This window comes from Gobius niger, assembly GCF_951799975.1.
Source record: "Gobius niger genome assembly, chromosome: 12".
Taxonomy (NCBI): Eukaryota; Metazoa; Chordata; class Actinopteri; order Gobiiformes; family Gobiidae; genus Gobius; species Gobius niger.
This window is the reverse complement of record NC_136863.1, coordinates 10,967,297-10,992,110: the sequence shown is the minus strand read 5'-3', so window position 1 is coordinate 10,992,110 and position 24,814 is coordinate 10,967,297. Positions and strand designations below refer to the sequence as shown.

Sequence of the window (24,814 nt, the reverse complement as noted above, 5' to 3'; positions counted from 1 at the left end):
TACTGCACCTTTAAGATACATTTCACACATTGCCGCCAATAGGTGTACGTAAAGCACTCGTGAAAGGTCTATCATGTATTGTTTTCTAGGCTAAGTCAGTGCTTGGCCAGAGGTTTAGTGAGAGACACATCGGGGGTCTGGTGTTGAGTTCAAGGCGTTGGATCTAATCTAACAGGTTGAAAATGTGGTTTGGATAAAACACACAAGAAGAGAGGGTAAAGCGATGGTGCCGGGAGTCAAACACAGAACAAGCAGCAGGGCCAAAGCCAAATAACATGATGCTTCCTGGAGTGATGGTGGGAAAACGGAGAGGGTGCGGTTTTATCCCATTGTCTCTAATGTGGAAATCTGTAACTTTCCAATGGAGCACCTTCTTTTCAAAATAAAGTACCAATTCTCAATGATAATTCTCCACTCCTTACAAAATCACTTTCCAGTCTTCTGCAAAATATGACAAAACAAGCGATGAATGTTGTCATACCAAACTTTTTTGGCCTCACTTTTTTTGGCTTACTTGTCAAAATTGAATTGAACAGACTAATCCAGGGCCATAATGCCTAATAAAGAAAATTGTAATGATGAACAAACAGTCAAATAATGTAGACCTTCAGCATCCAAGTATATTAATTAGAAATCCAATAAACAAAACCCACTGGAATATTAAATAACCATATTCATGCTTTGTAAATTTAGTGTCTGTCTTTGTCATTAACCCTTTAGGGCAAGTGACTATTTTTGGTAATTTCCGCACACTTTACATATGGCCTCCTGCTACACATCAGTAAGATAAAGAAGCATGTAGTTCTCACTCAGCCAATCAGAAGAGCTCACCCTACATCACAGGTCCCACTACTGTGGCATTTGACCAATCAGCAACTTCCTGTGCTCTCTGAAGTTTGTAAAAGACACAAGTCTAGCTTAATTCATGGTACATTTCTTTACATAACTTCAAAACTAACCATGGTAAGTTGATGAAACTCACACATTTTATTGGTGAATAATTGTGATATGATGATATGTGTTGGTTTTGGAGGACGTAGTGAAATAAATGAAAATACAGCATGAAAAAAGCAGGCACCACATTTGATCATACACCCTGTTCACTTAAACCTAAAGATAATTAGTTTTGTCCATATTTGACAAAATATTAACTTGACAAAATAATCAATAAACCCTTGGACTATGTTTTTATGTTGCCAAAGGTTATTTTTAGTAAAGTTTTTAGGCAAGCAATATTGGAGGTGACTGACCACGCCCACTGCATGTAAAGCAGTGGGCTCTTGCCTGTGTAATTATTATTACAAAAGTTCTTGCCTGTGTAATTATTCAAACATCAATATCAATATTATTGTTACCCATTCATTGCCCCCTAAAGGGCAATGAACTAAATATGGTAACTTTTTTTTTTTTTACCAGTTTAGGGCAAGGAACCAAATATGGTAACATTGCTCACATTGATTTTCTGCATTATGATGAAAAGAAAAAGAAATGCTACAACAGAAATAAACTTGTGTTGGTAGAACGCTAAATTGAAATTATTTATTCCAAAGTATTTCAGTGAGTGCCCTATAAAGGGTTAAACTGGACGTTTTTGCCTCTGCTGTAAACTCGCCAGATTATCACTTATAACCTTGAGATTCCCACCCCGTGAAGCCGCTGACTCCAAGCTTCTCATTTGGCATATAGTATGTAAACTGCAGCGCGTTTCCAAGATGACTGCTGTGTGTCATTTGCCTTTTCCCCATAAATAACACTCTTGTCAAGTGCAATTCATCATCTCTCTGAAATCACTGCTCACCGCTGACAGCCCATTACTGCATTGCACTGCCATCTGTAACATTAGCCGTATATAGACCCGCTCTTCCAACACCAGCAGATGCACGGCGCCTCCGACAATATGCTCCAAAATGGCCCGAGGATGCAACGTATCTGGCCATGCGTTTTGTGCAATTGACTGCGAGCACAAGCCAACTGCAGTATGGGCAAGTCTCAGCCAGTGATGTGGCATTCATCACTTGGTTCTTTAATATTTACACTTTGCTCCATCTCAACTGTAATAAAAGCTAATCAATTTTACACATACTGTATGTACACTGAACATAGCTTCATGTAAAAGAAAAGTCAGTCATACTGGAGCAGACTTTAGGGGGCCAAATTGTTCACTTTTTTTATGACAATTTTGCATAAACCTTTTGATTCAGAAAAACCTGTTATTGTCTCCAAAAGTACATACAGTAATCCTGGTAATAATATATCTTTTTATAATACAAGTGTTAATGGGATGAGTGGGGGGTCTTTCATCTCCCCCTGGTGTCTCTGGCCAGAAAAGCACAATTGCAAATTTGCCTGCACCGACCCAGAGGTGCAATACACACTGATAGAATCACAATGAAGAAGCTAACTGGCTAACGGGCAAAGCTAACTGTGGGCTAGCGCCACTTAAACAGTATTTACAGCCAAGTTTGAGTGAAAAAAAATGTCCTCACTGTGTAATTGGATGTACAATATCCCTCTCTCCCTTTGTCTTTTCTGTCAGCGTAGTATTTACTCTCACGGACAATTAATGAGTAAAAAGCCGCAATATGCTACAACACCTGCAGTGGCGTGTATGGCCTCTAGGAGCATGAGTTACTTAACACTGCTTTAAATTTGCTTACACTTGTATTTCACCTTACAAGCCTGCTTCTCAAAGCGCTACACTGCAGTTATTATTCATTCACTCCATATTTGGTGGTGGTAAGCTGCTATTATAGCCTCAGCTGCCCTGGGGTTGAATGACAGAAGCGGGACTGCTAATCTCCACCCTTGGCCAGTTAAAAGGGAACGACCCACATGAGAAGGATTCTTGATTCTAATGGATATTAAGAAACTGCAGGAGGAAAAATTGCTCATTAAATTTTCAAATTCCCCAAAGAGTCATGAATTAGAGGAGAGCAATTTCTGGCGAGGTATAATAATTTACTGCATGATTTGCACACAAATTCTCTCACAAAGTACGTTCACACAGGCAAGATGGTGGAAGTTTCTTGCCCAAACACACAACGCCAACCTTCTGGCCTTCTGTGCACTGTCGCTCTTTTACCAGGCTCTTTATGTTTTCAAAGTGAAGTCATTTTTACGCGAAAAGAGTTATAAAACATGTCTATTTCTTTTTGATCACATTGAGTTTATTGGCAGTTCACAAGCTTTCCTAAAAAAGTAGGACCCTGTGAGCATTCAAACAAACCTTGCCACTTCAATCACTAAGCTGCTAATCAAAACTATGAGCCCGTCTTCTGAACGACTATTTGAATCAAACACATCCCAAGGATTCGGTTCCCAGTAAATGCACACAAATCCCGCCTTCCAGCTGTCTAGTCATTGGAAAACTGGCGAAATCCTTGCCAAACGCGGTCTCAACGTCACCAACTCATGCGTGCGCCATTGTGGATGTGCTGAATCCACTCCACACAGGCAGGGGCCAGTAGGAGTCATTTAAAAATAGCTGGAGTGTGGGTGTTTGCTATATTTTTCTTTCTTCCCTCAGTGTGGCTGTTAGCGCATGCTGCTTCGCCCAGACTATTCTAAAGGCTCTCCGGAGACTCCTATTCTAGATTCTTCCTTAAAAGCACAGGAAGTCATTTTAAAGAAAATGGGAAAAATACTGGTCAACTTTAAGCTCACCATTCATTCATTCTTTGTCTTCTTGTCCCATAACTTTGTGCCTTATGCAGCGTATACGCACCCAAACAGTAGCAGGTACATTCTCACATATGCAATAATGGCATTGTGTTTAGGCCTCACACACCTCGGTTCAAAAACGCAGACACTGACAACCTCTGATAACAAAAAAATGCTGCTCTACAATTGGCCCCAATCTCTTGTGTTCTTTGCCTCCTCATGTTTATGCCTGGCCACATGTTCCCAAATGCATGAGTGATGAAATGGAGAGAGCACGAGAGGAGCGCGAGGAGGGGGGTACCACTGGTCTGAATGACAAACAGGAGCGGTGTTGTGACAGGGAGCAGCTGCTGTTTCCTACTGTTGACAGGCCTGGGTTTTTTTATGTGAATACTTTGAGTGTGCGCATGAGCAAGCACATGTGGGTCTATGAGCGGGCACGTATGTTTGGGGCATCTATGGCAGGTGTCTCCAGCTCCAACCAGTTAGCTCAGGGGCCACCGATCGCTCGCCAGCCCTTTCCAAGTTGCTCCTGAAAGGTTTTATACATTTAAACATTTTGTCTGAACACGATCTGCAAATAACAAAGTACGAAGAGAAGCTGCATTGAAAGTAAAAATGATCTCTTCTATTAACTCTGCCTGTGAGTATCTCTCTGTCTTCTTTGTTTTGGGGAAGTTGCTCGCGAGGGAGCTGTGGGATCTGCGATTGCGATTGGGAGCGTGCGTGTTTGAGCACGCGGCTTTTTGATGGAGACAGATTGGCCTGTGATTGTTCATTTCTGAGCGCGCAGAGGTTATTGACGGCATCTGTGAAGGGGAAATATTAGGAACGCAACTCGACCAAATGGTCCCGCAGCCATTTCTCGCTGCAAAAATGGAAATGTTTGTTTCAAATCACCCCCAGTGAATTATTAATGTGGGATCAAGTGCTTTAGATTTAGTTATTGGATTGTTTGCCTTTTTCAAAACAGCTCTGATTTTTTATATATATATATATATTTATATATATAATTAGATCGCAACAGCTTCCTTGCATGAATCCCTAAGTTATTTTTGGGTCAAATTGAGTTGTTTGTTTTTTATGTCCTCAGATAATCAGAAGGCTTTTACAACCAAAGACACACCACCTGTTTGTTGTTCAAAACCGTTTTCCCCCCTTTTTAATAGGAGATTATTCATTATAGGGGGGTATTATCATTTTGCAGATAGTTTTGTATTTGTAAACAATGACTGAACTATGCCGATAGAGATATGTCACACTCTGTAGAGCTGAATATTTCTCAAGTCAAGAATCTAAATTCATGTAATTGTCCCTAATCTAATCGTTCCTTATTGGTGCTCTCTCAAGACATTTCCTCCCAATCCACAAAAGCCACTAAACTATTACAAGTGCGAAGTAGCCTATATATTTCCAAGTGGAGCAATCAACCGGCACATTTGAAAACCCATTTTGTTGTGTAATTGGTTTGAGAGGTGCCCACGAGTCGATGTGAATAATCCTTGTTTAGCTTGTGTTCCTGTGTGTTCCCACTCAGCCTCCATATGCTTCAGCGCCTTCCCCTAACCTCCAAGCTGCGCACGTGTGAAGTGGAACACGCAGCGTGCTCGCATGTTGACCGTTTCCGTGTGCTGTTCTTGTGTCGCAGGTCGCGGTCTATTAGTGGGGCCTCCTCCGGTCTGTCTACGAGCCCACTCAGTAGCCCACGGGTAAGTGCGAACCTCTGCTGCAGCATGTGCACACACACACCGCCCGAGCCATTTTACAGGTGTAGAGTGACAGAGGCACAAGGCTTTTAAAGGAACTATATGTCGGAGCGTTAAGTTTGCTTCATGTTTTGTTTTGGAGTCATGTATTAAAGTCCAGAGATACTACAGCTCATTTTAATCACCTTGATTACCTTTATTATCAATTCTTCCATATATAAAGCATGATACGGAGAAGGAAATATGCATCCTTCTCTATATCTTCTCTATATGGAAAAACAGGCCATATATTCTTACCTGAGCTTAGACGAGCTGATGTGTACCTGTCTGGGCTTTGTCTGTGCCCTCAGTCAGGCAGAAAGAACAAAGATGTTGTTAGCATTTAGCCTCTCCTCCTCTCCTCCTCTCCTCTATGGGGCCAAATGGGGGTGAAGTTAGAAGCGACAAAGCTCTTCCACGTTTCCCCTATTTGAATACGGTTACGTGAGTAGTTACACGATCCAAGTATAACTTCACCCCCGTTTGGCGCCATAGAGGAGAAGAGGGGAGGCTTAATGCTAACAACATCTTTGGTCTTTTTGGGTGACTGAGCGCACGCGCAAAGGCCAGACAGGTACACATCAACTCGTCTCAGCTCAGGCAAGAACATATCTCAGTATGGAAAAACGGTGGCCTGTTCCTTTAAGATCATGGAGCATTATCAATCCTATTTATATAATACATTTAATCTCTTACCTGCCGCCTTAACCAAGCACATTTTCTTAAAAGGGTTAAACAACAAGAGCTTTTCCAAAAACATAAGATTGTGTCATCCACAAATGCAGTTTTGTTTTACCTAGTTGTGCTTAATGCAACACTTATGTAAAACTATGAATTATTAATTAGGGAAAGATTAGATCTGAGCCAAAGAAACTCCTCAAATCGCTATGACAACATGAAAAAGTCACAACAGTTCTCCAAACTTCTCCTCCTTCCGTGACTTTTTTCTCTCTCGATGTCGTTCACAAATCCAGTTTGCTCCAGATAACAAAAACTATAAATTCCCTACCGCTTGGTAAACTTTTCCGTCTTGCTAACCTGGAATGGAATGAGGAAAACTGTTGTCAGCCTCTCCTGCCCCACACACGTCCTGTCTGACTGATCTGAAAGGGAAATTGATTTTTCAACACCCCAATTGTGCCACTGTTGGGGAGCAGCGAGAAAGAAACATTCTATTGCTCCCATTGTGGAGGCAATTTCCCTATTAGCATTCGAACCATCAGCAAAACGCTACCAGAAAGTGGGAATTTCATGCCGGTGTGAGATCTTATAATCCACCTTTTGTTATTGGCAAAAACAAATTGTCTTCACAGCTGGCGGTGTGTGTCTGGCACTTGTGCGTCTGCCTCCCTGCCTGCTCCGAGCCCCTTATGATTTAACAGAGCAAATTTATTGTTTTGTTGTTGTTGTTTTGTGTTGCTTGTGTCGATGCTTTGAGCCACTGAATGCTCTAACTGCATGTTTCTTTCCCTTTTTCTTTTCTCTGCAATGCTTTCTGCCTCTCCCGCGCATGTACACACTCGGCCTGCTGTGTGGTTTGTTCGGTTACACTTACTTTTATCGTTTCCCCTGGTGTTTCCCATTGTTTTTTTTGTTCTTATTCTGCCCGTGTGCTTGTGTTGATTCAAAACCACCCTCCAGCCGGTCAGAAAATTCTGCGTGCCGCCTCAGTCCCCAGATTTTACGCAGTCCCCTAACGCCAGCCCGTGCCCTTCCCCGGAGCTGGTCCCCACTCTCCGCACCGGCCCGCGGATCTCCACGCCAAACTCCCTCTCCCCGGACTGCGACTTGCTGCCGGTGTCGCTCAACAAGACGCAGACGCTCCCCGCTAAGTCCAACATGCTCCCGCCCAAGCCGCTGCACGCCACCCGCTCCAACCCTCTCCCGGAGTCGTCCCAGAGCGCGGACACATCAGAGCCGGCCTCCCCGGATCACCCTCAGCCGTCCTCCTCAGTCCCGCAGACACCGACGTCCCCCTCTCGACCCATACCCCCTCCCACCCCGACCCACGTCCCCTTCTCCTACATCAACAGCCCCCAGGCGAGGAGGCCTCACTTTGCGGCCAATCCCCAGTTCTCCGTGCCCTTCAACCCCGCCACTGCCGTTCCGTTGTCCGCGATCCGTCTGCACCACTTCCACCCTGTAGCGCCCGCCGCCTCTCCCTTTACTGACCATGCACCCAAATCTATCCCGCTGATACAGGTCACCCCGCACCCCTCCCCTCGAGGAAGCCCCCTCCCCACACCCAAGGGAACCCCGGTGCACACGCCCAAGGACAGCCCGTCCGGGACGCCCACCCCGACGCCGCCCCCCAGCCCGTCCATCGGGGGACTGCCGTGGAGGACGCGCCTCAACACCATCAAGAACAGTTTTTTGGGGTCGCCACGCTTCCACCGCAGAAAGCTCCAGGGTACAGTATAAAACAAGATGCCGGTCTTTAACATACGCTATTGTTTCACTGTGATGTTGAGGGAGGATTGTTGCCAGAGAAATTAGGAATTCAGGACTAAATGTTTTATCTTTTGAAACAGGAGCAGGTCATCTATACTGAAGTTCATTCTCATTGATCAATCTTGCTCAAATTGTCTCTCCTCAACTTTGATACTTGCAGCTTTTGCTTTCAGCCTCATTTAAACATGAAGCTGGTAATGCTGCCATGTTATGCACTCAAATAAGGAATTGAATAGATTTATATCAGGGGTACCATACATTTTTTTTTAGACACCAGTACTTTAACGATACTTGGTTTTCGATACTGATACCCAACTGAATTGTTTGTCATATAGAACCATAAAACAGCTTCATAAATTAAGTCCTTTTTCTTACATTTCTTTTCTTTTGCATTTGTATCATTTGTTTGAGGTGAAACTTCAAGAAACTTAATTTAACTACAAAAGGGCGGAAAAAACACTTTTTCTTATTTGTTTCCCACCATTTTTTTCTTTTCTTTTTTACGTGTATTTTCCACATTTTCCCAAAATGTAATAATTTTTTTCCATTTACATTTTTTTACCCAAATTTTACCCAAATTTCCCTTGTTTTTCCCCATCGTTTTTCTATTTTTTCCCCCCCAAATTTCCCCCATTTTTTCCAATTGTTTTTCCCAATTTTCCCCTTCTTTCATTTTTTTTTCTCAACTTGTGTTTTGATGACCAACAGCATCAAAACTTCTTTTCGGTACCTGCTTTCAATACTTTTATTTTTTTCTATACCAGTAGTACCCAAACCTTTTTTTTTCCCCGATACCAGACTGGTATCGTTTAACAGTACCGTCCCTAATCAGGAGTCTCCAACCTTTTTTACACCGTGAGCTACTTTTACATAGCAAAACCATCAGAGAGCTACTCATGCTTCAAAAACACAGTTTGATATTTCAACAGAATTAAAGAAAATGACTTGAATTGTGTCCCTATCCTTTACTTAATTTGCCTAATTGTTGCAGATTCTGTTCAAAATGTTCAGAACAAAAAGAAAATATGAGTACTTGATGAATTGTCAGTGGATGCTGGTGTGCAGAGGAGTATGGGAAGTGTGAAAGAAAGAACTGTCATTATGGAAAAAAAATCTGTTCGCAGTTCCCACACAAGAAGAGATGTCCAGCCTCACCCCAGAGTCTTCCCCGGAGTAAGTACACGCTCTCTGTTTTAAATCTTCATCCTCATCATAACTATATGCATCGCTCGTAAGCTCTCCTACACGCTCGCCTCTTGTTCACTGATGTTCTCCAAAGTCTCCGCGAATGTTTGATTTGGCCCGGGCCGAGTTCCCGGTAATGACCTGAGGTTCTGGAGAAGCAGAACGCTGTAGCAGGAGGTAGTTGGAGCTGGTGATGAGAGGAGAAAGGATTGTGTGTGTGTGTGTGATGCAGCGTGCTCCCAGGGGCACGGTTACTGAAGCTTTGGCCTAGATATTCCTGTTTGCTTGGCTGACTGTCTAGCGTTGGTCATTTCCACCTGGCTGGGGGAAAAATAAAAAATAAACCCTGTTGGAAGTAGTCACAGAAGCTGGAAAATACCTTGTTGTTGATGGGAAGGGCAGGAGTCGGTAGCTTCTTCATTTTGAGTGTTATCAATTGGCATTAAAAAAATACAATCTCCACAGTCTAGAACAGGGGTGTCAAACTCATTTTTGGTCGCAGGCCGAAATTCAGCTCCCACGGCGGGTCGCTGGCTGCATATAATAGAGAACATTTTTCCAATAAATTAATAATAATAAGCTGTGATTTGGTCAAAGTCCCAACTTGTAGTTTAATTAATAACAACGGGTTACACTTTACAAGCCCGTGTCCTACACAGTACTACACAGTTGTTCATTCACTCCACACTTGGTGGTGGTAAGACTGTCCATTTACGAGACTGACCATTTACCACGTGGCTATATAATGTGTTGTTCATATCTTGAGCTTATTATGTCAGTGCCCTCTTCTGGACACGTGTGGAACTCTTTCTTTTTTTTAAATTTAGACCCCTAGTGGCTAGAATGAGCATTATGGTTATTCTTCAAAAATTCTATACTCCGCACAGGAATGGGCTTTGGAATTTATGCTCTACAGGGCAGGGGCCAGAGTAAATCATCCCGTGAGCCGTATGTTTGACACCCCCTCCATCATAGAACCATCTGGATGATTTTTTAAGAATATCCTTACTAGGGCTGGGTACCGTTAAACAACACCAGACTGGTATAAAAAATTAAAGTATCTAAAAAAAATCTTGTATTTTTAGTTCCAAGGTTTGATGCTATTGGCATTTAAAGAAGTGACTAGGTTGTTGCAGCTCAAATTGATGTTCTTTTTATTTTATTTGTATTATTTATTTTTTTCCCACAAAAGAAAATGCCCAATGTTTGCCCAATTTTTCTTAATTTTCTTTCTATTCTTTTCTGATTTTTGCCCAAATTTTTTTTTCGTTGCCCAAATTTGTTCCCTAATTTTTTCAAATTTTTATTACTAATATTATCCTTTTTCCCCCATACCCCCCCCCCCCCCCCCCCATTTATTCCCCAATTTCCCCCCATTTTTACACAAGTTTTCCTTATTTTTGCCACAATTTCTCCCAAATTCCCCTCATTTCCACCCCCAAATTATTTGTATTTTTCTAGTTCCAGAAAAACAGTACCAAGCCCTAATCATAGCACAAATCAGAGCTCAAATGCCTGTTTAAGTACTCTAGAAATGTGGAAATATACTGTCATGATGTCTGTCATACTGTCGATGAAGACAACCGGCCCTCCACCAAACAAACTTGCCTACCCTGCTCTACACCATCATTGTAATGCTGATGGTCATGTGGTGGACTGAGTGAATGAATAATGCAATGTAAAGTGTCCAGGAAAAGGGCTTTATAAAACTGCTGCATTATAATTATCATCATCGCCAGTCGCCATTATGTAAAATATCATCAAAGTTTTCCTTCACACTGACTTAGCTCCAGTACCTGGGGGCTTTCTATGTTTACTTCATTCAAATTGCCTTCAGCCACACACTCATCCCATCTCTTGTGAACTGCATTAATGAATCGACCTCTCTGCCTTCGTCCTACAGGCTTGCCAAAAAATCCTGGTTTGGTAACTTCATCAACTTGGAAAAAGAGGAGCAGATCTTCATCGTCATCCGGGACAAGCCTCTCAGCTCCATCAAGGCGGACATCGTGCAGGCGTTTCTATCGGTAAAATGGCCTGGGCCGGGTTAACTTGATTAGCTCTCCCTGTTTCCGGCGGTCACTCGGCATCAGCACTGTTAGCCTGATGGGGCAGCCACTCTTTTTATTTGAAAGTGTCCGGAACCCTGCACAGAGCACCAAACATCTGCTTTTACTGTAAGGGGGCAAACTAATTCACTCTTCTACCAGAAAAGCAATTGGGTACAAGCCTTTTAATTATTTTTTAATTAAATATGTTTTTGACAGTGTAGTTTCGAACACATCCTATAGCCTCTTTGTGATGCCTTTTCCCCAGATTTATGTAGCAATCCGGTAAAGTGCTCGCAATCAGCACTTCTATTTAACTGCAGCCTCTCTGGAGGTCAATCGAAATCAACTGCGCATTGATCATTAGCATATATATGCTGTGCCCTGCGTTCTGTGAATTGAGTGAGCGCTGGATTCTGACGGCTGGCGAGAAATGTGCACGGGGACAAGTATGTTTGGACTTCCGAAAATGTGTTTGCGCAAACATTTGGACACAGGTAGCAAATGTCAACAGCAAGTAATTGAGCAGAGAGCACATACAAAGTGTGTAGGGCCAAGGTGGGTCAGTGTTAAGCTGTTTTTCCTTTTCCTTAGAGGCTACTTTATAAAAACAGCATGCAGTTTTTAAGGATTCACTAAGGATTTACCTTCTCATTTAATTTTTGAACACAACAATAGTGATTAACATTGATGCTCACACCATGAACTTGTTTAGACCCTTTAAGACTGCTCAAGGTGAGGGACTGTACAGGGGAAAAAGGAGAGATGTCAATTTGAAAAAATGTCATGCCCGAAGGCATTGATGGCTGGATCCTTGAACATTAAAAAACGGTATCAAAAATCGGCCTCTGCTCAATGTACCATAATTTGTTTTTAAAACAGTCCAAAGTAGGACAGTCCCACACTACTGGGGCCAGATCTTGTGCTGGTGCACGGAGGGGCGCAGGCTTTTGGCTAATTATTTTCCGAGTGGCGGAGCTATGTGCCACTTGTGAGAGGCGTCATGAGAGGAGGTGACTGCTCTGATGGGAGCACCACTGACATTCAGTTCCTCGTTTACATTGCGCTGCCTTGTGTTCTTCCTTAAACCTTAAGGCCTGTTCATACTCCACAAGAAAAGGCCTTTAGGCTCTCACAGGTCAAACTAAAAACTTTATTTACCCCATCGTGAGCTAAACAATGTTTATGTCTCGAGAGAGAGAAAGAGCTGCAGCCGTCCACTGTGCAAATGCACCCCCCACTCTCCCACAACCCCTCTCCCGACCGCGGAGTCAATCTGGTTGGAGTAAAAAGTGTGTCTCTCTCCACTCACTTAAATGTGCTAAGTCTGGAGTGGCACGGCAAACAGGACTGGTGCTGTGATTATGGAAGTAGGAGAGTTCCTTTATGTTCATTTCCAAACTGTTTTTCTCGCCTTGAAAACCAATACAAGAACTGTTAACATAAGCAACTTTTACACTGAGAAAAACGTTTTAAATTAATCCGTATTGCATTTGTTTATGTTTATCTGACAACACAAATACATCCTGTTTATGAAATACGAACACAAATTCTTTCCTACTGTTAAAGTACTGTTATTTTACTGCTATATTCTCTCCTGTATAACTGATTATAGCTCTCAGCGCGTTAACGTCAATGGCATGTCAAAGCACCTCCACTATATGATCAAACATGACCATTTTGAGGCTCACCTGCTCATCTGGCATTTGTTTCAGGCGGAAATGTAGTGGAGATAAATTTGCCTTAGTCTTGCCAGCATGCATGGCTACTCCCCCAGAGGTAGTAATCTTCTTAGAGTTTTAGCTACGGCTATGTTGAGGGGGGTCTAATGAGGGCTTGTTCACCTTGTCATTTGTAACGCATAAGGAACAATAGTAGCCTATAATCCTGTTATTTTGTTTGACTGTGGTTTTCTCTCTCTTTTTCGGGGCAGATTCCCAGCCTGAGCCACAGCGTCATCTCGCAGACGAGTTTCCGGGCGGAGTACAAGTCCACGGCAGGTCCCACGGTTTTCCAGAAGCCTGTGAAGTTCCAAGTGGACATCACCTACACGGAGAGCACAGCGGCCACCAAGGAGAACGGCATCTACTCGGTCACGTTCATCCTGCTTTCAGGTCAGGGCTGGAGGTCAACAACAAAGAATATCGAAAGAAACAAAATGAATGAGTGGCATAGTGAGATTGCCACTTTTGTTTTGTTATTATTTGCCGTTTTTATACAGCTTTCTTGTGTTCAACATATAAGCTTAGAAATGTCACTGAATAGGTTTGATTTATGTTGGTTATTAGAATAATTAATTTGTAAAGTATATACTAGATGGCTCACAGAAATTGATGTGGGCTGCACAACAACCGCAATTAATTATCAGGTCAATCAATGCAAACAACTCCATGTCTCCATGTTTTCCCATTATGATAAAACTCGTGGAGTATTTTAAAACATTTAAGTGCATATAACAAGTGTGAATGCTTCTGAAAATATTACTTAATTAGATGGATAACTTCAGTGTAAGTGTTTCAGTGAAGGAGCAAATAAATGAAGAAATGTTGGGAAGAAAAGTTATTTTTATTTGAATTTTTAGAGCTACTTATAGGAAGTGACATAGATAGAGGTAAAGGTCCATATGTTTGTTAAGTGTGACATCACACACACATTAATAAGTTACTTCCGGGTCCAAACTGTTCCATTAACAAACACAGCAAAAAACACAACTTTCTCTGGATCTCCTGTTGAAATGACTGCAGATAAAAAGCCAAAAACTGTTTTACACCTAATCAGAATAATACAGTATATCTCACCATTTCTCCCAGCAAAATTAACATATTGAGTGCCCGCTGTTTTGGGGATTTAGCTGTAAAGTGCCAACAATCCAGATCATTTTTCATGCTAATTGTAGCACCACAGCGTATTCTATGTTATAGCTATGGACACATGCTATGGCTCGTTTGGAGACTCTAATTAACTCTAATTATTAATTAGACTCTGATTAACTCCTCTCTCCAACTCTCTCCTCTCTGGACGGACACTAATGTTATAGGAAGAGGCAAATGCCTAAATATCTCCGTTTCAAGTCAATTTTCAAAGACAGCCTGGTTCTCGGATTGAAGACTTTATCAGGATGTTTCTCAGCCGTCCTTGGACTGATTTTGACCATTTAAAAATTCAGAGAAATTTTAAAATCTCAACTGTTTCGATCTTTCCATGGGAAGCTGCTCTGCTTTGTCAAACGTACTCCAGAGATGTGTTGGGTTTACAGCTGTTCGCAAAACCACACCCCCTCGGACAAAAAAAAGTGTAGTACATGTAATATTTCTTTGGCAACAGATTGTTTGCATCTATCTATGTCACTTCCTATCAGTGTCCAATAAGGAAGTGAATCTATAAACATCAAAAAAACAATTCTCGAACTAAAGAAAGCTGGAAAAAACTTTTTGCGTAATCTTAAGTAGAATTGTGTCTAATGTGTTATATGCACTTTAATGCTTCTGGACATGTTTAAAAGTCTGCTCTGTGAACTGAACCTTAACTTCTGCATACACAAATCACAAATCTATTCACAATCGCAATCTTTCTATCTCTATCTTTACCTGCATGAGCAGAGGAGCTGTCGAAGCGACTTCCATCTGTCAACAAAGCAGAAGTTTACTTATTCAACTCTTTATCTGGCTTCAGTCCTTTCCAGAATGCGGTCACTACATTTCCATTCTTATCAGATGGACAATGCAAAACTTCCAAAACGGTAAAAATTGGTTGTCAAAATCATCCAAAGATATGATAATAGAACTCAAAGATAAGAGGAAAAGGCATATTTTAAATTACAACATCATGTGGTGAGGCGTAATTGTTTCCTTATCTAGCATTTATTTTAATTATATCATCAAAGGCTAAGCTGTCATCAAACTTTTTGAATTTAGATACAAGTAGAGATGAATGAGCCGCTTGCATCACAGCACGGTTCACTTCAAATGTTTCCCTTATTCTATTTATAACCAGGAAAGCCTTGTGGGGCGTATAGGCAAGATGTCAGGGCACTCAAGGAAAATATTAAAATTACTAAGAACTTATCATTCTAGCAAATACACCAGAAGAGCTGTTTTTGGAGCGGTGGGTGTTTTCTTGCCAAAAGGAGTGCTGCCTACGAAGTTTTTTCCCATTTTGAATGCTTGATAAGATTCCCCCACCTTCCTCCCACATCCGTCCTCCCAGTGCCTGCCTAAATGAGGTCTGGCAATGCGAGATTACATACTACTCAATCATGCGTGCCTGCCGAGTGTTGCGCAGTACCGTTTTTTTTTTTCTTCCTGCCGATCTCACAGAAACACTGGCGGCTTTGGAGTGAGCCGATTGTTCCGTGCCACTGGCTGCGAAATGTCCACAACAGGTCAACAACAAGTCTGCTACTTCATCAAGGACTTCTGTGCAGTGTTTCCCAAACTGGGGGGGATGTGGGGACTCCCAGAGCAACATGCACAGTCCACACAGAGAGGCCCTGCCCGGTGCGGGGTTCGGACCCGGGATTTTTTCTGCAGTGAGGCCAGAGAGTTAAACATTCAGCCAGGAACACTGTTGTGCTGTTTGTTGGGCAAGAGTTGTTAGTTGTTAATTGTATAGCACTGTTCACATGGCATAGTCATCCAAATATATAGTCATCCCGATATCAAAATTTGAAGTTCGATACACTGAGGCAGGAAAATATTGCGATAAATTGAGATCCACTCGATGGCACTGAAACTAGAAAAAGAGAAATCTCAGTATTCTCTTGTCTTTAATGACACAGGAGTGGCAATAAACATGAAACTCTGGGAAACACAATGTACTTCTGTGAAATTGTCCAAATATTACAAAAATAGGATCAAGAAATAAATGTACTGAAAATTAATATTGAGTCGATATAGTAATTATTGTGACAGGCCTACACCCCAAGCACTTGCCAAGGGCATAGGCCCTGATCCCGGGGGTGCGGCGGGGCTCGAGGATCCACCCAAATCTGACCAAATGAATCAATATAACCTGAGTGTCACCTTTCTGACTGCAGGTCAGTCCATTTTTAAGCAGGTCGTATGGACAACTGCTCTCTTTTTTTTTTTACCTTTATTTAATTAGGAAAGTCCCACTGAGAATAAGAATCTCTTTATCAGGGGAGTCCTGGCCCCAGAGTTTTTAGTGGTAGGGGAAACCGGAGTACTCGGAGGAAACCTACGCAGACCTGGGACCTTCTATCTGTGAAGCACGAGCACCAACCATGCCACCATCCCGGCCCATTTAGCTCAAAAAGGAGAACATTGGTTGTGACATCATGCCAGATGCTTGCCAGATGCTTGTGTTTTTTATTTTGGGTGGTTCGGTCATGACTGGGCACCAAACTGCGCCAACAGACCCTCCGACCACCAGCAACTCCTCACTCACCTCTTACCCACGCTGCCTTGTTTCCTCTCACGGTTTCCCATCCAGGTATGAACGAGGCAGAGCCCTGTGGAACTTCCAGAATCAGATGATTCTGGGCTTTCACAAAATGGTTAACATTAACATGACAGTAAAACTAGGCCATGTTTATAAGCATGTCAAATATCCTTATAAACTCATCCCTGGGAAGAAGATACTGGTGTCAGGAATGCTTTAGGAAAGTTGAGTTTGGACTCTGAGGACAGCTCCCTGGGAAACATGGAAAACATTTGGTGCATGAACTTTTTAGTCAGGACTAAAAATAGTAGTTAGATTAAACTAGCTAAACACCTTGAGTACAGTACTAAGAGAAATTGTGAATCTAATCCCCATCAGAACCTGAACCGCACCAAACCACTGACAGAAAATACAAACTTTTGACTGATGCTGTAAATCCAGACATTAATACGGTTGGGATGAGACACTGTAAGAGAAAGATTCTGTGTAAAGTTTTTGTGCCCAAAGATAAAATATGCAAATCCGATGACTCACCGTGGTATCCCCCTGCAGGAAAAATGCAACACCCGCTCTCTTTTTCTGCTATACCATTACTTTTTTGAGCTAAACAAATATTTGCTTTTCCTCCTCCTTGTGTTGCGTTCAGGGCCCAGTCGGCGTTTCAAGCGTGTAGTGGAGTCCATTCAGAGCCAGTTGTTAAGCACACACGACCAGCCTGGGGTCCAACAGCTCACCGGTGAGTACTGGCTTTCACTTAGTTACTAAAATGATCACGTCACAGTAAAAAAGGAACATTACCATTAATTGAAGTTACTAGAATTCAGAGTGTTAACGCTTATTTAGATACGTTTCGATATTTTGGATTTAGGATTATGTAAGAAGATATGCACTAATAGTCCGGTTCACTATATTTACATTTCCACTGTTGTGGGATTTTTGTGGAGAGTATGAAAGCGATATATTTTTGGAAGCCTTATGGTATACGCAATGAGAAAAACAATGTTTCCATTTGCCCTTGTCATTTGGCAACATTGTGTCATTTTCCCCATTAGAGTAAATGGGGAGTTCTGATCATCGCTACGGCAACTCTGTGAAACATAATGACAAGGGTTTCATTGACTTTTTTGTTTGGAATGACCAAGTTGAATTTTCTGCCAAATTTTGGAAATAAATGTTATTATTGCTATTGCTATTTTCTGATTGAAGTTTTTCTGAAGTTTTCAAAAATGTTAAGTTTTATTACGTTCCACAAAAATCTGGCAAAATGACATAGTGAACCGGACTATTAAACAGAACCCATAGATACAGACGGCCTCTCTGGATTTGCCCATGTATGGTCATGTTTGAAAACAGTTAAGGGGGAAAACAATTTGGAGAAAAATCTAAACTTTCCTTAATTATTCAAAAACTAAAAAATTTAACAAATACTGAAATATGAATTTAGTTTTCTACTAAATAAAGTTACAAAGACATGGAGAGGAGCAAAGTGGTTCATCAGCCCAAAAATACATAAATAACGGAGAATGCTAACCTGATGCTTCATGTTAGCATCGGGCTAATGCTAACGGTTAGCTACAACTGCCGTTTTTTCACTTCTACTGAACAATCTGCTGCGAGAAAATATCCATATGGGGCCGATTTACACTTGACTTTATTTATGTGATAAATAAGTTCATATTCCACCAGAAAATGGCTACAAAGAGTGAAAAATTGTGTTTCCCGAAAGATTCGGGTGAAGCCATGCCCCCTTTTATCACGAGATGCCGTCTGTATCTATAACCTTCTAGACTGTAAAAGAATCAAATTTCATAATAATGTTGTCACTTCATTGGTCTCTGCTGCCATTCTGTGACATCATCTGCATACGTTTTTGTTAGCGATGTCGACAAAACCTGGTAAAACTTTTCAAATCCAAGTTCATTATCTGAATTCAAGTAACTCATTTAGAGAGTTCTTTTTTTTTTTGCTGTGAATGTTTTTTTGTTTTGTTTGTTTTTTACTCCATTCCTCCCATATCTCACCCGAGCCCTCCACCCTCCACCCTCCACCCTCATTCCTCCGAACCGGTCCCTCTTTTACCGTGCCTGGTCTAACCCGATGCGCCCCGACGTTCCCTCTGGCTTCCGCAGCATGAACCCCCGAGCGCTCGACTAACCCCCAGTGCTATGTAGTGGGTCGGTGTAGTTTCTTTGCGAATGACATCAAAAGTATATAGGCTGAGCTGATTGGCATTCTGCTACTCCTATACCCAGACCAACCCCTCCCGCCACCACCACCTTGTCGCCATGGCAACACCGCCTCACCTTTCGACGTGCTCCCATAATGCAACGCACCTCGCCAGCGGATCGGCACACCTGGCAAACGTGCTACTACTACTACTACTACTACTGCTGCTTCTGTTCTGCTTTTTTCCCGCTTCTTTCTTTTTTTCATACGTGTTACTACGGCGCCGACAGTCGAGGCGCCTCACCTCACACTCTTTTTACCAGAGCCGCAAGTCGTAAATTTAAATTGCTTTTTGCTTTTGCTCTAATCATGCATCAGAGATTATTCATGCATGCTTTTTTTCCCCCTTTGCTTTAATACCGCTAAAAGGTCTGCATAATTTGTCAGTATTTTAAACTTTACCTTACTTTTGGATACTGTTACTTGTACCTTAAAGGGATATTTCAGGATATTTGACATAGGGCCTCATTTCCTAGCTATCCAGAGGGTTGTTGATTTCTGGAGATACTTTTGTTGTTTAATTCATGCAGCGCTTATATTTGAAGAGTTTAGTGGTGCTAGGCTAGTGCTAGGCTAGCACGTGTCTATGGTAACTAGTAGCCTGCATTAAAAAAAAAAAACTTCAAAATCATTGGGCAGTCCTCCAAAGGTTGCCATATCTGATTTGTAGAAAGCTCTTTTGTGAATTCCACGTGTAGTAATGCCGGCCGCAGGTACAAACTACTGTAGATCCGGTAACCTAGCAGATCACCCCACCGCTGCGTAGCTTACAAACAGGAAGCTGATGCTGCTCAAATATAAGCTCTTTTAAAGGCAAAATGGTTATATTTCAAAAATTATTCAGTCAACACAGACATTTATATCGGTAGTCCGGTGTTGTAAGTGATTTGCCTCAGGTGCACTGTGCTTAGGTCAGATGGTTTTTAATGCAGGCTACTAGTTACCATAGACATGCACTAGCCTAGCACCAGCCTAGCGCCACTAAACTCGTCAAATATAAGGACTGCATGAATTAAAAAACAAAAACAAATCTCCAGAAATCAACAACACTCTGGATAACTAGGAAATGAAGCCCCATGTCAAAAATCCTGAAACATCCCTTTAAAACTTCGCATAATGGGTATATATGTGGGAAAGATCCATAAGCTCTCATGCCTGAGCACACAATACAGCATTGCCAACCAAAAATGCATGCGTGAGCTGGAGTGAACAGTTAAAAATAAATAAATATACATCTACAAAAAAGCAACAAATCTACTCTACAATGTGCATGGCATGTATTGGCGTAATCGTTTTTCAATCGTTTTACTTTTAAATGGCAGAAAAAAATGTTTTATTATTATTCGTTCATAAAAATTATTTGCTTTTTACAACAAGCTGCACCTCATTGCTTTGGCACCAGCTCCCTCTGCTGGCCATATCTCCAATTACAAGCATTCAAATATGTTCTTTCTTGGTTGTGCTTCTCTTTTTGGCTAATCAAGTGTAACATGTACGATAATTGATATAATTCAAAGAGAGATTGTAAATACAACAGAAAAGCGTGGGACAAACATTTTAAATTGAGTTTCCGATTCGTCCTTTTGCGCCCGCGTTGGTCCGGGCCTGATGTACCGTAGAAATTGCAATGGGCCCGGTCGTGGTCATTACCTTTTGTAAACATGCCTCTTGTTTGAGTGAATGTCATCGGCATTTAGATGTGACAGGCAGTCGGAACAGATGTAGAAACAATAGAGCGATCATTAGAGAGCTATGCTTCAGTTCATTTGCATTTACCCCAGGCTTGTTTACTGTCGAGATGATTGAGAAGATGAGATCTCATGATTAGATGATATTTCAAAGTAGATTAGCAAAAATGTCATGTTTGTTGCGTAATGTTTGTGGCGAGGTTAGCAGAGCCGTTGATTAAATATGCCACTTGCGCTGAGTCTATAATAGGACTGCTCTGTCGTTATCCCTCCTTATTATGCCAAGACGAACTCATTGTTATTTTGACCTCCTAAGACACTGCTTGTGTGTCCACCTCATAAAAGCAATTATGAACCGTGAGAGCTCTGAATACCAATCGTCGTCATTGGGGGATGTTTCTCCTTGAGGTTTTTTTCAGTTTACCTTATTAGAGAGAGTACAAGAAAGACTTAAATGAGTTTGTGAGTGTGGATCTTTTGGATTTTGAGTTTGAAGTTGTTGTTGGGTACCGTTAAACAAAATCAGTCTGGCATCGAGAAAAAATAAAAGTACCAAAAAAGTATCTTTATATTCAAGTTTTCATGCTGTTGGTCATCAAAATTTAAAAGAAAGAAAGTTGAAAGTTAGAAAGAAAGAAAGAAAGAAAGAAAGAAAGAAAGAAAGAAAGAAAGAAAGAAAGAAAGAAAGAAAGAAAGAAAGAAAGAAAGAAAGAAAGAAAGAAAGAAAGAAAGAAAGAAAGAATTAAAAAGGGGAAAAAAAATTGGGGTGAAATTTTAAATATGGGAACATGTTGGGTGAAATTGAAAAAAAAAACACATAGAAAATGTTTGAAAAAATATGGAAAAACAAGTGGAAAAAATTAGGGGAAATTTTGGGGGGGGGGAAACGTGGGGGGAAAAGTAAATTTAAATTTAAAAATTGGGGGGAAAAATTAGAAAAATATGGAGAATTAGGGGGGAACTGAAAAAAATGTTAGAATGGAGGGGAAAAAAACAAAAAAGAACTTGGAAAGTGTTTTGTCCGCCCCTTTTGTAATTTAAAGGAAGTTTCTCGTTTCACCTCAAGCAAATGATACAAATGCAAAAGAAATTAAATGGAAGGAAAAAGGATAAATCAACATTATTAATCTGTTTTCTGGTTCTAGATGATAAATAATTTAGTCTGGAAAACCAAGTATCGTTAAAGTACCGGTACCGGAAAAAAACATTTGCGGTACCCAGCCCTATTCTTCATAGACTTTTGTTAGACACGTTGGCAGGGAGAGACTATCAGAGCAAGGAGGGAAAGTTTATTGTCCCCGAACGAAAATGTGTCCCCTGCATTTGATCAATCCTTTATCCAGTGCCTCAGGATCTTAGGTGGGGGTTAAGAAGTCATTTTCAAAGATGTCATCATAAATAAGACGATAAAGAGAATTATTACAACGACTAACCACTGTTTGTTCTGTCTGCTACAAAACAAACAACAAAATAACTCTTCATTTGATGTAAAAAAAACTATGAATTGCCTTTCCTTCCAGTGTGGAGAAATGATACCGCTGCCTCCTGTTGCGTTAGATGTCTTGTACTGTCAGCTGGAGCGTAGAACAGACTCTAGTGCAGAAATGCGTTGATCAAAGCTTTGTCGTTTGGCTCGGAGCCTCAGTCCAAAACATTACACGCTCGACTCGGTCCAAATAAGCAGCCGATAGTCAGACAAACAGACTGCATCGTCACCGCTAATCCAAGACCGCTGCTGTCAGTATGCTACAATGGCACTGCAAACACAGACTCAACTAAAGTGGGAAAACTAAAGTGGAGTCTTCTTCTGCAAAGTTTTGGATTCTTTATTATTGTTTGCAATCGTATAGCTACATCCGCTTTAGTCACCGACTTGGGACTTGAGGTGGAGGAAGTAGAAATCCTTTGTGTTTTGTGGCACTTTCTCTACAACATTCTAGAAAAGTGTTGCAGTAATAAAGTAGTGGAGAATAGCCAAGGACAGTGGTTTCAGTTTTATAATGAGGAACCACTTTCACCGTCGATCAAATTCGAGTAGGAGGCTCAACCTCCTAACCCTCACCTTAAGTATAAGGTTATATAAGTGTTGATGGGATGATTTGGGATGTCTTTTATCTCCCCCTGGTGTCTCCGGCCAGAAAACCGCACTTGCAACTTTAACTAATGGAATCATGAAGAAGAAGCTAACGGGCAAAGCTAGCTGTGGGCTAGCGCCACTTCAACAGTATTTACAGCCAAGTTTGAGTGAAAAAAATGATCTCCATTGTGTCATTGGATGTACAATATCCCTCTCTCCCTTTGTCTTTTCTGTCAGCGTAGTATTTACTCTCACGGACAATTAATGAGTAAAAAAAACGCAACATGCTACGACACCTGCAGTGCCATTTATGGCCTCTAGGGGCATGAGTTACTTAGGCCCAATCTCAAATCTCCCCCTTAGCCCTATGCTTAGCCCTTTCCCTTTGTTTTGCGCGTTCACGAGAGACGAAGGGGTGTACCAATTTTATTTTAAATCAAGCAGAAAAATATACTAAATATGCCTAAGTAAACCTCTTAACCCCAACCTGAACAGAGCACATTTCTCCAGTTTGGCTTTACCCAAATCTAAAAGCTTCTTGAAAAAAAAATAGCAATAAAAATGAGACGAAAACGAGGATGAAAACGCAACAAAAAAATGACAAGAACAACAGTAAAGTGACCAAAACTGATGAAAAAGTGACAAAAATGTGAGAAAAAAGCGAGGCAAACGTGACAAAAATGTGATACAAATTTGATAAAACTGTGACAAAAAAATGATAAAAAATGTGATGAAAACGTGACAAAAATGTGATGAAAAAGTGATGAAAATGTGATAAAAAAGCGACGCAAAAGCGACAAAAAATAGGATGATAATGTGATAATAAGAAATGCAAAAGTGACAAAAATGTGACGAAAAAGCGACAAAAATGGCAACTGAAAAGTGCTAACAAAAGTGACAAAAAACAATGAAAAGGAAAAAGGATCAGTTTAGATGAGCTTTGTAGGTCTGTAGGCATTTACTGTGAGCTTTTAGATTTGGGTAAAGCTGAACTGGAGAAAATGTACTTGGTTAAGCTGGGGGTTTAAAGGTCAAGAAAATATTCATCGTACTAACTGTGGCATCACTTTACTGTGATTTAATTAAGTCTGAGTCGTGCATGACCAATAACATCCCGTCTTGGCATCTGCTGCTGCGGCTGTCTCCCGTGCGCCGCCTTCCCCGCCCTGTCCCGTGAAAAAGCCCCTCTGTTTCACTCCTCTTCTGTGTTCTCTCCCTCTCTCCTCTCTCTTTTCCCCTGTGCACCCGTTTAGGCAGCCCGTTGAGTAACTTCTTTGACGTAATTAAACAACTCTTTTCAGACGAGAAGAACGGCCAGGTGCCCTCCTTCGCCTCCTCCAAGCACTGCCCCTCGCCCGCGCTCGTCCGCCGGTATCCCGACCACCAAAACAATGACACGAAATGTCCCCGGGCTAGGCTATCCGTGGCATCGGTCGGCACGCAAGACGAAGCGTAGAGACTTTTATTTTTTTTTCTACAAATGACTAGAGATATATTTTCTGTGCGGACATCTCACACCCCCTCAATCATCACGTTCACCATCACTTGTTCTGATTGTACCATGCTGCTCTAACCTTGCTGTATCCTAATTTTCACCAGGGATTATCCAAAAAACGTATTAAGACGCTCCCAAGCCTGCGACCCCTTCCTTCCCCCCCCCTCCTTCCTTCGAAAGAGTGCCAAGAAAGACATTTTTTTTTTAGATGATGGAAGATTTCCCCTTTTCCCCTTCTTCTTCTTCTTCTTCTTCTTCTTCTTCTTCAAATGAGCAAAGGAGGGGATCTCACAATAAAACTCTTCACTTCTGGCAGCCATTTCTAGAAGTAGTTGAACCTTTTAGCTCTTAGTTCCGCCCTCCCCCTCCAATCATGGACATGGCAAAAAAACACCGAAACACAACTCAACGCACACTCCATACGACAACCAGTTTTACCCCCCCCCCACCCCCCTTCTATTGGAGCAAAGCACTTCAACTTGGGACCGGTATGCACAAAATTTTCCTTTCCTCCAAAAAAACTCTGGGATGTACTAATACGAAGAACAATTCTATTGACAAAACATTGACTGATTTTTTCGAGGAGGAGAGAAGGGAGAGGAGACCCGACACACAACACGCCGACGCGGATTGCTTGCTGGATTGTACAATGTTTTTGTTTCGCTTTTTAAATGTACTTTCTTTGTGAAGAACTTTGAAAAATATTGACTTTATTATGTATTATTATTATTGATTCTATTGCTGCAAACTGCACTGGAATTGTGATAAAGGGGTGGAGATGGGGTGGGGAATTGGGCAGAGGATCTATTGATAGAATGGGGTGATGGATATGGGGCTTG

At 41.6% G+C, this 24,814-nt stretch overlaps 2 protein-coding genes across 4 annotated transcripts in view; both read left to right on the top strand.

Moving 5' to 3' along the window:
• The window catches only part of LOC306972062 (serine/threonine-protein kinase BRSK2), a 237,188-nt gene extending 213,056 nt beyond the window's left edge, over positions 1-24,132 (top strand). Inside the window, exons 13-19 of one of the 3 annotated variants that reach the window (XM_079568514.1) lie at positions 5,309-5,369; positions 7,608-7,815; positions 8,981-9,029; positions 10,945-11,068; positions 13,023-13,203; positions 17,136-17,225; positions 24,080-24,132. In XM_079568514.1, coding sequence (XP_079424640.1) covers positions 5,309-5,369; positions 7,608-7,815; positions 8,981-9,029; positions 10,945-11,068; positions 13,023-13,203; positions 17,136-17,225; positions 24,080-24,102 — 736 coding nt within the window. In that variant the 3' untranslated portion in view covers positions 24,103-24,132. Of the gene's footprint in view, positions 1-5,308; positions 5,370-7,607; positions 7,816-8,980; positions 9,030-10,944; positions 11,069-13,022; positions 13,204-17,135; positions 17,226-23,733; positions 24,029-24,079 lie in introns of those variants that run through there. The other 2 variants (XM_079568513.1, XM_079568512.1) reach the window with 2 other exon arrangements.
• LOC306971930 (uncharacterized protein) lies at positions 7,032-7,601 on the top strand (the record flags this gene model as incomplete). Its single annotated transcript, XM_079568369.1, has 1 exon — positions 7,032-7,601. A coding segment is annotated over one exon (570 nt), but the record flags the coding sequence as incomplete, so codon positions are not given.
• Positions 24,133-24,814: the final 682 nt, after the last annotated feature.